Source organism: Syngnathus leptorhynchus, chromosome 18, assembly GCF_054491065.1.
Source record: "Syngnathus leptorhynchus isolate UIUO chromosome 18, UIUO_Slep, whole genome shotgun sequence".
Lineage (NCBI taxonomy): Eukaryota > Metazoa > Chordata > Actinopteri > Syngnathiformes > Syngnathidae > Syngnathus > Syngnathus leptorhynchus.
The window spans coordinates 3,703,647-3,718,883 of NC_141212.1; the positions used below are offsets into that span (position 1 = coordinate 3,703,647).

The window sequence follows — 15,237 nt, forward strand, 5'->3', positions numbered from 1 at the left end:
CAATCCACGCAGACGCTCAGGAAGCCAGCGAGCTTGAAATATAGTAGCTTCGTACATGCTTTTTTTGGAAACAGATTTCCAGATTCCAATGTATGAGCAGAGACGGCTGACGTGTAAAGACGAATTTAACGCAATTACAGTCTTAGATGCGCCATTGCTCAATGGGGGGGGGGCGGACGGCCAATTTGGCAGCAATTTTAGCTGTTTAGCGGCTTTTAAGTGACGATAATGAGCGCCGTAATTTTCACACACAGCCCAGCGCACCTCTGCGGTTTTATCTAGTGACAGTTTGATCATCCCCCCCCCCAAAATTGTCATTCCACCACTTTTAGGGTGATCATTTACATGAGCTGCTATTATACTGCCAGTGGGGACAGCAATAGGTTGAGCTATTGCACAGTACCGCTTACATTCTTTGAAATATAAATTATAAAAATAATCTATTCTTCCCCGCCCCCTCCTCAAATCCCAACTAAGGTCACAAAGGTCAAAGTCTCTTTCAATCGAGAACAGAAGCAGCGACATGGATTGACAACGACAGAACACTAAACAAGGGTGAATGTGGGTGCGTAGACTGATTACATAAACAGAGCCTTTGTGCTTGGCCGCCTTAAAGACATGGACACGAGAAGGAGAGGTATGAAAGTTGTTTTTGACCTCACACATGGAAAATAAATACAGCCCCCCTTGCTCCTGAGTGATTATTTATGTGAAAAATAAATAGTGAAACCGTATCTTTGCGAACGGTCACACAACGCTGACTCCAATACATTTCATCATGGAGGTTAACATTTCATGAAAGCAGAAGGATTTTTGTGAAGAAAAAAAGGTTTAATTTGCTCAATACTTTCTTTGATGTGGATGGAATTTAATATTAATATCTGTATGGAATTGCGATTTTGGTTTGAATGAGACTTCTTTAATCTCGAAAGAGTAAAAAACTTGTATTACTGCTTTAATACCAGCTGCATATTTTTATGGATAGATTAATAACAATAACAGTAACAATAATAGTAGCAACTAGAATTTGCAATTTCTGGAGAAATTGCATGTGAAGGCGAAGACACTTCACACTATTGTGGGACTCGAACTCACGACATTGAGGGGGGAAGTCTGATGCTCTACCGACTGAGCTAAACAGTGACCAACTATTGATGCGGTGGAATGATACTAAATAATTAGAAATAAAATGATTAAAAGAAAAATGGTAAATTAATGATGATGATGATGTTGAATAAAATAACTTATTAAAATATGTGTTAAAATTAAATGAATAAATGAATAAATAAAAAATAACCGCCATGTGAGATTCGAACCCACTCGAGAAAATGGCTCGTGTTGAATGTGCCATTAAGAATGAATGGGGGATTTTAAGGAACAAATTTGTTAATTACGCAAAAACGGTAAATGTTATGAACAAAAAAAATGGTAGCAAACGTGCCGTGAATTTTTGGAATGTGTTAAAGTTGGAATGGAGTGAATCGGTTAAAGCATGTGGGAGTAGTTAGGTTTAAAAAAAGTGGGAGGAATAAGTAGTTTAATAAGAAGAAGAAGAAAAAAATAATAATAATAAAGTAGAAAAACAATAGTGTGAAGGCCTTCGCCTTCACACTAATGAGGTAACTGGTATGATGGCAAGTATAGAATCAAGAGACAAGCAACGCTGCCCCCTGTTGGTGACAATTTCATCTTTTCTTCTGTACGTTTTTGTTCCTAAATGTTTCTCTGGTTAGAAATTAAATAGCTATTGAAGGGCAAAGTATTGTGAAACAGTCAAATATTACATCTTAAATTCATACATTTTTTGGAGTGACAAAAATATGACTATATTCTGTATGTATTGTTAGAATGAATTACCCGATTAATCGGTTTTATTTTTTTTCAAATATCTTCAAATTGTATTGGTCAGAGGCTAAATTCAAAACATCTTCATTCACATAGTTCTTTCACAACAGCTGTCGCCGTAACAACACTTTTGAAAACACAATACAAAATAACAACACTTACCTCTACGACGTGAAGCCACTTTAAATGTACGACATTATTCAACCACACAAACACACAACCACAAACTCCTCGCTATTCACTACTCCTTTAAAAGGTACACATATGTGAATATAATTTTCACTCTTACCTTTGTCGGTGCTTGTGGTGACTCAGTAAAGGCAGGCAAAGCCATTTCAATTTTTTGCTTTAAGAGAAGAAAACAGACAATTATTATGCTTGCATTATTAAAAACACAGCGCCAAAGAAAATCCCCAGCAAAACATGCTTATTATCGTTTAAATTGAAATCCTATACAAGATCTTGCGCAACATTTTTATTTCGTGTGACTTTAGAATCCATTGATTTTGCACAATAAATCTTTGCGTTATATGTCCTCTCGTTCCACCGCTGTCATCTTTCCAAACAATACAGATTGCACTTAACTGCCATCATCCAGCTACTTGTTAATTACCATACAGAGGTGTTAATTTGAGCACTCCTGACCCTCCCCATGCACCGCTAACAAGCATCACATCCACTTTGGTGCTCCCTCCAAAGAAGGTCAATGCACCTTGAGTGGCTTTACAGATGTACAAACTGTATTCATCTCTCGCTGAGTTTTCCGCATGTTCAAGTGTTGAAACGCAAAGCATCCTAGTTGGTTGCATCATAGAGTGGCTACTTAACAGTGCTTCTCAAGACGCAGGGGGATGGGAAATTGCTTTTTTTTTTTTCCTAGCAAGTTGTCCAAGAAAGCAATTAGTATAATTAGACATGTTGATATTATTGACTGCTTTCAGGAGGAAACATAGATTGGTCAACAATTAAGGCAATTTGGTGGCGCTTATAAATGCACTTCAGTAGACCGCATCCAGTGACGGGAAAATTTGTTTTGTCTTTTCACTCCTCCGTTCAAATAACTTTGATATATCAGAAATGAAAGGTAGGCGCACAATGAGTAAAAATCTGAAAAGATTCCGGAAATGACTAGATAATTAACATTCTTTTCGACTCCTGCCCTTGGAGGATATTACATCGGCTAACTTGTTTCCAAGGGAGATGGAACCAGGAGCTGTAATTGACATTTTGACAAATATGTTCATTCGGGGGTTCGGTGGGAATTCAGACATAGTTAAAGGTGAAGGTATTGAAGGTATTTAGTAAAGTGAATAGTAGCTTTTCTTGAAAAATATCTAATATGGCCTCAAATGCATTTTTTCCGAAGTCCTCGTACGAAGGTGAAAGAACTCCTTTCTAGCAAATTCTTAGATGCTGAAATGGCGATTGTTAACATTGTGGAGGCAAGGACGAGCTATTGTTTGCAGTTGTGGGTTGCGGTTAACTCATCGCAAGCATGGTGGCTTTTGATATTAGATGGATGACTAGCTATAAAGCCCGGAAAAAAAAGAAAAAAAAAAGTTCAGAACTTTCGATAACTACAGTTTCTGTTATTTGTCGTTGTCAGTTGAATGTGCATCAAGTTGATGAAATCAGAAAAACCTGCATTGGGGAAAAAAAAAATATATATATATATCACTTTTATAATTTTCTTTACTTTTGGCGTAGTCTCAGCGGGGGTTTTTTTTCCACCTGTTTTATCAATGCATTCTTTATTATTGTAGATATCTAGAAGGACATCAATTGAACATCAGTTTTTATCATCAGTTGAAAAGTGATTTTAAAAGGTTGACATCTTTGGAAAAGGTTGTCAGAGCATCAAAAGAGCTTCAGAATAAGATTGTACCATATGTCATATCTGCCTTTGTTGCTTTATGACCCCATTACCTCTAATACCTCTACCCTTATGAAAAGGCGAGAGAAAAGTTAGTTCCTATGGTGACAGTAGCTGATGAAATTTAGAAGAAAAAAAAAAAAGGATAACATGAGTCTCGTGGCTGGGTACATGTGATGTTAGAACCCCAAAGTTTGGTTTGTAATATAAGGGGCAATTATTGCATAGCGGCGTGTCTGCACTATCCTCAGCGGTAATTCTCCACGCTATTGATTCATCATTAATGACCGAGGACGCCAAGTAGGGGAGTGAAGTGGGATGCGATGAGCATCTCCACAAGAGCTATTTGTACAAAAACACTGACTCAAGAGTAGAATGAGCTCAATGTCCATCTGTTTGATCCTGTGGCCACGTTTCCTGCTTTGCAATTTTTTTTCCAACAAGATCGCCATAATCTTCAAAGTTAGAATTGCATCCAAAATAAATCCATGTAGATTTCAATGAAATGCTCACAGTTGTCGAATTAAAGACCAATTCAGCTCTGCTAAAAATGTCATTACTCGAGATTTGTCTGTGAAAGGAGAAAGAAACCGCGCTTATGTTTGCTTGGCCGTATATAACAACTTCATTTCCCATCACTTTCCTTCCATGCTGTAAATGGTTACACCTCTGATCGCTTAGCGAGGGAAGGTGTGACATATTAACGTGCTTTACGCTATTCCTGTAAACCTCATGTTCACTAAAAGCTTCAAATGCCTCCTGGGGCTCAAAAAAAAATGTCAAGTTTGAGTGGTGTGAATCTTAAGCTTTCATACGTCGAGACATGTGAATCATCCCTCCCCTTTTCTGAACCTGAGGTGACCCAACAGGTAAGATAAAAATACTGTGATTTAAACTGGTACATCCTTTTTTGGCAATATTGGCTATATTAAGTGTAACACAAGAACAAATGTTCCTTTAGTATTTTTATTGGAGACTGGCAATCTTGGTCTCCAAGGATCTTGGATCCCATATTATTATTTTCTATTCTATTACTTTCTATATCGCTGCGTGCGTGAAAGTCACAGCCACGGAATGAGACTGAGGATTAACGCGCGTGTGATTTCTTTCGCGGTAGGATCATGGGCTGGCAGGTCAACGGATGTGTGCAAAAGGGAGGCTGGGAGGTTTAGAACTCGCTTCTCCCACCCTGAGCAATTGTCGCTCCTTTCGCATGGGATTTGGGCAAAAATAACTCCGCTTTAATGGCTTTTGTGTGCGAAACCTATGCTAAGCATTGGCGTCTTTGTTAAAGGTGCTTGTGAATATTGCTTTTGAAGGACATCGACGCTATGGAATACATTTCTGAAAATTGTGTGGCCGTCGACCGCACTCCAAATAACATGATGACATGGAGAGAATGAGTGCATGTGTCATCTAAAAGAGGTCATAGCAAAGGTGAAGAAAGGTGTTGCCGTTTGGATTCCACTGAGAAAAAAAAATGGCCCTCAAACTACTCTTAAATAATATAATCAGGAAAAAAAGGTTTCTGTTATTGAGTGGAGTGGCTGCTGGAGCTCCCTCTGCAAATTATTAACCTTAATGATGCGGGGTCACAGCCTAGCTTAGTCTTCCAAGTGGAAGAATACCCACATGACTTGAGATGTAGCCGGAGTTCAGGGTGGGGGCAGTTATCGCAATACCGTCTTTGACCTCTCTGACCTCTATTGTCATGACCGTGGAAAGTCCATCTTTCAAATCGGCATCTTATTCCTATTACATAACTTTCAAGAAAAATAAAATGAAATGTATTCATCATAAAGGCTGTTCGACTATTTCGATAACGTTCATGAACATTTTGTAAGTGCATATTTTGCGTCATACCTCATTTTTGTTGGAAACTTCCTATTTTCTATGTGCGTGGCCACTTGAGTGACATCATCAGTTTGCGGTCTCCATGGCAATGCGCGCTGCGTTCAGGCTTCTGTGAGGAAGGAGGACGGAGTGAGCACAGATGGATGTGACAGAAACACGAGGCAGTATCACATCATTCTTCTCCTTAATCTTCTTCTCCGACCAACATGGATTCTTCTCCAACGCCGCCCATGTATGACCATTACCGCTCCACGTTATCGCCTGGCATGGACATTGGCGCTGGCCTCTACCTGTTGTTTATAAGTAAGTTCATTTTAATCCAAATTATCTTTTTAATTTTAGTGGATGGTCTTGCTTACAATATTAATTTTACTCTGACTCAATTAAGCAATCAACTGTTGCATTTTTCTTGAGTTATGCATAAAATGTCTTGCACCCCCCCCCGCAGAATGGATTTATGCAGAAAGTATCAGCCAAAGACTCATAGAGGGTTCAATTTGAATATTGATGAAGTTTATTAAAAATCCCAGAAGGGGCAATAATGGAAGGAGAGTAGAAGTGCAAAAATGTAAATGCCACCTTTGAATTGAGACTGGTTAATGGCTGTGGAGCAGGCAGCGGTTCAAAAGGGAATAAAGGGCAAGGCTCCGGTGGGCATTAGAGAACGCAATTTGAGGCTGCTGCTGAAACATTATCCATATAAAATGGACTATAATATAATAATACAACAATTTGACGTGAGTCTGGGTGCACTCACGATTGCATCTGTCAAACAAGCAATCTTTCCGTGCAGTTCATTTTGAAATGTTCACTGTTAAAAATAAAAAGCAGAATCACCAAGAGGTGTATTTCACTTGTTTTATGTTCATACTTTTATTTGTGTTTAGTTTGACTTATCTGAGGGAGTACTTAGGTTCCAACAAACACAAGGTGCTGCTGTTTTGGCTATCAACAGGGCATCCATTTAGTGTACACTTTATTTGATGCAACTATTGGTTTGATGTACAGTATTATTTAAGAATTTAAACCCATTTAAAAACTGACAAACCAAATATGAATTGTTTTTATTGTTGTAAGATTGTGGATTTGGTTTAATCGATGCTTATGCAGTGAATCTTATCGGGGTTAGGATATATCATTGTTATGAGCTGGTGCAGTGACTGGATCAAAGTATTGCTCTCGTAAACAATTGCTGTTGCGACCTTACATCGCAATTCAGAACATGTCGGATTGAACAGAAATATAGATGTGGAATTGGCAAGGGAGTTGAGACTTGAAAAATGCAGGGAAGAGAACAGAGGCACAATTTGCTATAACAGGGGTTGCTGTATGTTTCATTATTTATTGTTTGCTTATTACGTAGTCGGATGATGACTCAAAGGTGCACCTTCTATATTCTTTGCACTCTTAGCCAGGCATTTTATTCAGCCTTGAAATAAATGATTGGCAGAGCGCGAGTTGTCCTTGATGATGTTTGTTAGTCTGCTGAAGTAGTGAGAGCAGCTAATGACAAGGTACTGGGAATACCCAGTGAACCTCTGGGATGTGTTTGAATAAAATAAAAAAGATATTGAATGTTAATGCAATAGGTAAAATCCCTCTTTATTTATATAGCGCTTTCACAACAGATTTCGGTGTAATGCACTATTTATACACACAACAATAATTGTATTTAATTATAATATATGTGACATGACTGCTTTGATGCGCCTTCCTGCCTCATCATTAGACAGAGAATCCCCGTGGCCTTCACCCGCCGACCATTACCATACAAATAGTCTTACCTTGATATTATGTGTGCGTTCCAGCCATGTTCTCCATCGCAGGCAACCTGCTGGTTCTGGTGATGGCCTTCAATCGTTCTTCTCGCATGAAGCCTCCCGAGCTGCTGAGCATCAACCTGGCGGTGACAGACCTCGGGGCTGCAGTCACCATGTACCCTCTGGCCATGGCTTCGGCCTGGAGTCACCGCTTTCTCGGGGGTGATGCCGCTTGCCTCTACTATGGCCTGTTTGGCTTCTTCTTTGGAGTGGCCAGCATTATGAACCTCACTCTCTTGGCCGTAGTGCGCTTTGTGGTCTCGCTGGACCTGCAGTCACCTAGTAAGTAGTAGCATCGGTATAAATTGCATTTCTATATTTATCTGCGTGTTTTGAGGCAATAGGAAGGTGTATGATGGATGTCATGTTATCCAGGGGACAAGGTGAGCTGGTGTCAGATGAAGCTTCTGTGTACGTGGTCTTGGCTGTACGCCCTGTTCTGGGCTCTACTGCCCGTCCTGGGCTGGGGCCGATATGGTCCCGAACCATTCGGCCTGTCCTGCTCGCTGGCCTGGGGTCGACTGAGGCATGATGACTCCTCCTTCGTAGTGGCCATGTTCTCCTTCAACTTGGCTCTGCCTGCCGCCATCATCGTGTGCTGCTACTTCGGCATCGCCATCAAACTCTACATCACCTACAAGAAGTCGCTCAGACACGGGCGACGTGTAGCCAATGTACTCAAAGTGCACCGCAGGCTGCTCATGGTCAGTGTTGTCCAAACTGTTGTCATACATTTTGGTGAGGGGGGCTTTGATCAGATGGGCACATTTAACAGTTTTAGCTAATTTACCTTTTCTAACAATGATGGTAATTTAAAACAAAAGGAGAGTTGCAGGCCTCAGTGTACACTTTGCTCAAGATTCTACAAAACATGGTGGCCACTAACACCCTTGCCCTGTGCCGCAGATGGCAGTGGTGATCAGCGTGAGCTTCATCGTGTGCTGGTCTCCGTACAGCATAGTGAGCTTGTGGTCGGCCGTGGGGCCCGGCAGCCCCATCCCGCCTCAACTCAGCCTGCTGCCTTGCATGTTTGCCAAGAGCTCCACAGCCTGCAACCCAGTCATCTATTACATTTTCAGCCAGAGCTTCAAGCGTGAGGTCAAGCGACTGGTGCGCTGCCAGCCTGGATGTTGTGCTGGCGAGGATGGTAAGGATGCCAGAGGAGGAGGAAGAGGAAGAGGAGGAGAGTCCTCACAGGCCTCCATGGGGGCGGCAGCTACCACGCTCGTTTGAAGGGAAACTGAGAATTGGACCAAGGCGGTGGCCGCGGCGGCTTGTGTCCGGGGGACAAGCAGAGACCCCCTGACTGTTTTCTGACTTTTTGGCCAGGGCTATTTGTTATTTTTGGTCAAGGCTTTAAGACTGAATGCGACAGGACTGGGCGATGGTGAACAAATTCCTGTAAGCGATGGACTATGTTGACTCTTTGGAACGGAAAAACTGTGACCCCTGGTGTTTTTATTGGGAAACATTTCGAAGCATCGTATATTAGATGTCGCACAACCAATTAATTTTTATGGATTTCACTCTAATGTGACAGAAGCCGAGTCACAGTCGATTAGTCAATGAAGGTATTGTTAATTTTCTGTAAAGTACAGATGTCACAAAACCATGTTTGCACAATAGACTGGTTTGACATGACGACATACCAGCATAGAAACAAATAAAATCAAGTGGTGAAGAATATGACTCACCTTTTGGCTGAATATAGTTGTTGTAACTAGTGGGATTTCTCTTCAACAGGCCGGTCTTGTTGTGTTCCACAACACAGTGATTCCCAACCAGGGTGCCAAGGCACGTCGGCATCCTGTGAGAGATCATCGAGGTACCACAGTAAATTACCTTAGCAAAAATAGTTAATTGCAGCTGCTATATCGGTGTTCATCTATCTATCTATGCCAGCGATGTATAGAAGAATTAAATGCTCTTCCGCAATTTGGCAGAAGGTTAATATCATGTAGTATTAATAGAACAGATCATGGATTTCTATGGCTATATTAGCGTTGCATATAATTAAACAGATTTCCCGCTGATTAAGGTGTGATTACATTATTCTAAGTATTAATGTTTATGCAATTTTATTTGGTAGGGCGCCATAACGTTTTTATTCTGTATAATAAGAAATGAGTGCCCTGGCTCATTAAAGGGAAACACTGCCATAGTATTAAGCGGTACTATACAATGGGATGACTGCTGGGCAAAAGCAAATGAATACAAAAATAAGCTGTTCACTGTTTCAATTTTACATGTACTTTTCGTGTATTTGAGGATAGAGACAATCTAAATAAAGAAGCTCTACTCTCTAAAAACAGCGACCAGTCGTCACCGAAATTCATATGCACTACTTATGGCCACTTTTACCTCTTGAAACATTTAAAACGATCTTCATTGTCGTCAAGAAAGCTTTAAGCGACGCAAGTATGGTGATATGTTGCTGCTTGCTTAATTATACATCCTCCATGATGAATAAAGATGTTATTACCACACAGTTGTCGGCGCATTCTTGGACAGAAAATGGCCACAAAGATGGAGGCCAAGCTGCTAGCAAGACTTAAATCCTTCATCTCAACGACCTTCATGACGCTAGCAAGGGCATCGAACATGTTAAGCCTTAATTTGTCTCAAGGGCTGTCCCAATTATTTCTTTTTTTACCTTTTCCGGCTAAGAAGACGATCAGCAAGATGGCGTTGTGTGGCAGTAGCCGGCAAATTGTATGTAGTAAAGAAAATGGCTGCCACGCGCGCACCTGAACTGATTGGCAGACGCGTCTTCTGATTGGCTGGTTCTGCAATGACGTCAGGGAGGGATACTTTTTCCAAAACATAATTTAGTAATAATTTAGTAATAATTATCATGACTATAATATTAGGAATAATAAAGAAATAATCAATAGAATTCTACTCTTGTTTAAAAAAAAAACTCCAATGATCATTGAGCTGAACTATTTATAATTTATAATTTTAAAATTGTTTAATTATAAATATTGAATTCAGTTACCTCAGTTGAAGTTAAATGCTTTATGCTGAGGAAAGGAAATGTTCATGCTAAACCACTAGTAGGTTATGTAATACTGGATTTAAATGTATTATTTAATTTGATTATACACATGCACGCACGCATTTTTGCTGCTCATTAAGCCGAAGGGGTTCAGCTCAGGTTTGTGTCGCATTTATTTCCAAAAATATACACAGTACTGTATACAAATATTAATGATACAGAGTGACAACCGAGATGTTTGGTAAGGCAAATAGCAAACAAAACATGATACTTCTAGTCATTATTATTATTGTCATCATTTGATAGTGGATAACATTCCTCAGGCTACAATTCTTTTCTAAAGGCTGGCTTTTATATGGCCTGTCGGATGTTCTCCAGGCTCTTGTGGATGCTGTCCACCACGTCCACGGCAGCCTGCGGGATCCTGGTGCCTGGCCCGAAGATGGCGCTCACGCCACTCTGATACAGGAATTCGTAGTCCTGTGTTGAAACAAGGTGCAGGTTTTATCAACTTTACTATAAATAGCAAAACATGGCTCCAGTTACTTTTCCAAGCCGATCATTACCTGTGGCGGAATGACACCCCCACAGATGACCAGGATGTCAGGACGCCCCATCTTGCGGAGCTCCTTGACAAGCTCGGGCACTAAAGTCTTGTGGCCGGCGGCTAGCGTGCTGACCCCCACGCAGTGGACGTCGGCGTCCACCGCCTGCTGGGCCACCTCCACGGGCGTCTGGTAGAAAGCAGAAAATAACCATCACAAAAAAAGCAATAAGTACAGTAGTACATGTTTTTTTGTAGAGCCTGACCAATTAATTGGCCAATATTAGCATTGTTGTACGAGTCCTGCATTTGTAAAAAAAAATAATAATAATCGACTGAACCTGAAAGAGCGGCCCAATGTCCACGTCAAAGCCAAGGTCGGCAAACCCAGTGGCGATCACTTTGGCACCTCGGTCGTGGCCGTCCTGACCCATCTTGGCCACCAAGAGACGAGGGTTCCTCCCTTCCTGGTTTTTAAATTCAGCCACTCTGTGACAAGGTTATTTTGAGGATCAACATCATTTGAATAAATATGCGGTAGGTATTTTTGTATGCTCTGTTAGCCACTGCAACATTTATGCTAATTTCAGTAGGCAACCAAAATAGTTTCTGCTCATTTGCATGCAGTACCTGCTGAGAGCCATGGCAATTTCTTCATGCTCGCCGTATTCGCTGCGGTACGCGCCGCTCACCATGCGACTGCTGGCCTTGTGCTCGCCAAACACTTTCTTCATGGCGTCCGTGATCTCGCCAACAGAACATCTGCATTTAACAAAATTAAAAAGAGAAAAAAAAAAGAAAGATTTTTTTTTTTTTAACTCAAGTCCAAACCTGGCACGCGCCGCCTCCACAGCCAAAGCTAGCAAGTTTCCCTGTCGGGTGCGGGCACACTCCTCGATGGCGGCCAGGCACTTGTGGGCGGTGTCTGCGTCGCGACTCTCCCGCACCTGCCATGTGAATGACACTTGTATTTTTACAAACACAATAAGGGGGCAACTTTGTTGAAAACCTAAATATATGCACCTCTATGCTTCTTGAAACGCTCTAGTTATTATTCATTGAAAATAAAGTGTGTTTAGAATTTTCCTACCTTTTTCAACTTTTCAATCTGTTTCTGTCGTACCAAGGTGTTGTCGATGGCCAGCACTTCTACCGTCTCCTCCTTCTCCAGGCGGTATTTGTTCACTCCGACGATTACCTCCGACCCTGGAGAAAGAAGGGGACGGGGAGGCATTTCCAGATGTCACCACTTCAGAAGACGGAAGCTTGAGTGTAGAAATGTTTAATGAAACTATTATGCAAACGTACGTGAATCGATTCGGGCCTGTCTGCGTGCCGCACATTCCTCGATGCGGAGCTTGGGGATGCCCTCGGCCACCGCACGAGCCATGCCGCCCATCTCCTCGATCTCCTGGATGAACTGCAGGCAGTGGGAAGATTTCCGGCAAAATTCGGTGACTTTTGAAGATGTTAAAAGGAACCCTAAAGTGTAAAATGAGCACCTTCAAAGCTGTATTGTAGAGGTCATCTGTGAGGGACTCCATCATGTGCGAGCCCCCCCAGGGGTCGGCCACCTTGGGGATGCCCGACTCCTCCTGGATGATGATCTGCGTGTTGCGTGCAATGCGGGCGCTTTTGACCGTGGGCAGACCGAGGGCCTCATCGAAAGAGTTGGTGTGAAGCGACTGCGTGCCTCCAAACACGGCCGCCATGGCCTCGATGACCGTGCGGACCACGTTGTTGTACGGGTCCTAGGGACGATCCTTTGGGTTAGCTTTGCGACCCCGAACGGTGAAAGATCGTGAGAGACTTACTTGCTCCGTGAGGGACCAACCGGATGTTTGGCAGTGAGTGCGTAGGAGAAGGGACTTGGCATTTTGCGGCTGGAACTTTTCCCGGAGTAAAGTGGACCACAGCTTCCGAGCCGCCCGCAGCTTGGCTATCTCCATGTAGAAGTTCATGCCGATGCCCCAGAAGAACGACAATCTGCATATTGCACATACAGTAAATATATACATAAATCCATATGTATATTACAACTCATCTTTGAAAACACTCAATGTGGACTTTATAAAACTGAAATGCCTCCTACAAGAAAAAAGGTCCGCTGTGCCTGCTTCAAATATTAAAACACACACACACAAGCAAGTGAAGTCCATTGAGGACAAGTCATCTATTGTGAGACACTGCAAATGGCACAGCTCGCTCAGGTCGACTGTTGAAATGAGATAATAGCTTTGGTGAGAAAGCCATATGATTGGACGTGACATCTGTGAACAGATTGCGTCTGCCACAACCCTGGAAGCGCTTACCCCTCAATTTAATGTTCCGTTATTGCAGTTATTGAATGGTGGCACCAAATGGCACAAGAGAACTTTAGGATGGAAGCTATCTCAAGTGGAAAAATTGGAATTTGTGAAGGGAGCGTGACTTCTGCACTGGCAGCTGTGGGGCGAGGTGCCAACTGCCGTGACGTTAGAATAAATTCCAAACGCTCAAAAAAACCAGGCCATCATTTTTACCGCGGTGCAAACTCGTCGATGGTCAAGCCAGCTTTGAGTCCGGTGCGACAGTACTCCAGTCCATTGGCGATGGTGTAGGCCACTTCCAAGATGGCGTCGGCCCCTGCCTCCTGAAGATGGTAGCCACTAATGGAGATGGAGTTGAACTTGGGCATGTTCTGGGAAAATAGATAGCAGTCAGGCACTTTGAGAACCACTGCATTACTGTGATGCACAAAGATTGACTGTAGTTACTTGGGAGGTGTACGAGAAGATGTCAGCGATGGCGTGCATGGAAGGTTCCGGCGGGAAGATATAGGTATTCCGCACCATGAACTCCTTCAAAATGTCATTCTGGATGGTTCCGGTGAGTTTGGCCTTGGGGACGCCTTGCTCCTCGCCCGTTACGATGAACATCGCTAGCACGGGGATGACGGCCCCGTTCATGGTCATGGACACGGACATCTTCTCTAAGGGGATTCCATCAAAGAGCATCTTCATGTCCTCCACCGTATCGATGGCCACGCCCGCCATTCCCACGTCGCCATGCACCCGAGGGTTATCTGAGTCGTAGCCACGATGCGTGGGGAGATCGAAGGCCACTGACAGGCCCTGCTGCCCCGCTGAGATTCATAAAGAAAAACATGACAATTTACATACATCAGCACGTTTGACCTCGGTGGACAGCTACCCTACCTTTTATGTTGTCCTTGTAAAACTTGTTGCTCTCCTCTACGGTGCTAAATCCTGCATACTGCCTGATGGTCCAGGGTCTGCTGGTATACATGGTGGGATAGGGCCCCCGAGTGTAGGGAAACACCCCTGGCAATTCGTCCGCACTGGCGTCTGAGTCGGCCTTGGTGTACACCGGCTTGATGTCGATGCCCTCGGGCGTGTGCCATATCAGGTCCTCGGGGTTCTTCCCCTTCAGCTGCTTCTTAGCCAGGGCGGTCCACTGGGGGTGAAGCTCCACCTGGTCCTGACGTGGAGCCGAAGTGTGGATCCCATAGATGTGGAGGGGCGATCGGGCCAAGACCCGGGCAGCGGCGCATGCTCTGTGTGCTGTCAGCATGCTTCCCCTGGGCTCACACGCATAGAGGACCCGGGGGACCTGTGAAGATAGTTATGTTGATATGGTCTGTTTTGAAACATTTTGGTTATAGCTCTTGATTTCTATAAGCAGTAGGACAATGTAGTTTGCAAGATGACAACAATGGGGAACTACTGCATTAACCAATACAATAGACTAGAAACCAATGTTAGCATTATGAGCTAACCGCTAGTCGAAAACGTCAAATTGAATCATCGAAACCATAATAAACCTAGACTTAAATTAACACGTTATGAGGGGTATGAACGTAATCATTCCCATTCATGACAAATTGGAACTATGTTAAGTTTAAGTCAGTAGGGGGAAAGTAGTTTAACTGTAGAAGCTAGGTTGATGCTCTCGTATGTAGCCCCTCCTAGCTAACAGTGGCTAACTGACATTTTATTACCAATTGCGTCGAGGAAATTTAGATACCTTATTCGTGGCATTAATTTAATGACAAAACCAGTGGATATGCTTAAAATTCTGACCTTGTTTCCTCTGCTTGTGGTCTTTAAAGGTTGACAAAAGGCGTGCGTACGTCTATCCAATGGACTTTCAAAACATTCGCCGTCAGCCAATTGGAAGAGACGGCAAGTTAATGAACTCTGACCTACAAAACCCGGATGTAAATAGTAAGCGGCTTCCTCACGGCCATATTGGTCAGGTATAAGTGCTGGTGAATATATTATTAAGAATGCAAAATCAGAAA

General features: G+C 42.8%; 3 protein-coding genes across 7 annotated transcripts in view; 1 reads left to right on the top strand and 2 right to left on the bottom strand.

The window, feature by feature from the left end:
* The window catches only part of runx2b (RUNX family transcription factor 2b), a 67,518-nt gene extending 57,417 nt beyond the window's left edge, over positions 1-10,101 (bottom strand). For 3 of the 5 annotated variants that reach the window (XM_085937407.1, XM_085937405.1, XM_085937409.1), the window contains exons 1-5: positions 10,046-10,101; positions 9,087-9,199; positions 7,357-7,671; positions 5,582-5,681; positions 2,135-2,191 (exon numbers count right to left, since the gene is read on the bottom strand). The gene's annotated coding sequence lies outside the window, so the exon portion shown is untranslated. Of the gene's footprint in view, positions 1-2,134; positions 2,192-5,581; positions 5,682-7,356; positions 7,672-9,086; positions 9,200-9,874; positions 9,976-10,045 lie in introns of all 5 variants that reach the window. The other 2 variants (XM_085937406.1, XM_085937408.1) reach the window with 2 other exon arrangements.
* On the top strand, positions 5,779-9,126 carry opn8b (opsin 8, group member b). Its single transcript, XM_085937410.1, has 4 exons — positions 5,779-5,875; positions 7,381-7,674; positions 7,768-8,096; positions 8,299-9,126. The coding sequence occupies exons 1-4, from the start codon at positions 5,779-5,781 to the stop codon at positions 8,623-8,625; spliced, it is 1,047 nt and encodes a 348-aa protein (XP_085793536.1). The 3' UTR covers positions 8,626-9,126.
* A 423-nt stretch (positions 10,102-10,524) lies between the features above and the next one.
* Positions 10,525-15,126, bottom strand: mmut (methylmalonyl CoA mutase). Its single transcript, XM_085937697.1, has 13 exons — positions 15,017-15,126; positions 14,132-14,546; positions 13,691-14,058; positions 13,457-13,614; positions 12,749-12,920; positions 12,437-12,685; positions 12,243-12,354; positions 12,025-12,140; positions 11,766-11,881; positions 11,565-11,696; positions 11,276-11,423; positions 10,957-11,124; positions 10,525-10,870 (listed from the first exon to the last, which is right to left on the bottom strand). Exons 2-13 carry the CDS (start codon positions 14,505-14,507, stop codon positions 10,742-10,744), a joined length of 2,244 nt encoding a protein of 747 aa, XP_085793823.1. The 5' UTR covers positions 14,508-14,546; positions 15,017-15,126; the 3' UTR covers positions 10,525-10,741.
* Positions 15,127-15,237: the final 111 nt, after the last annotated feature.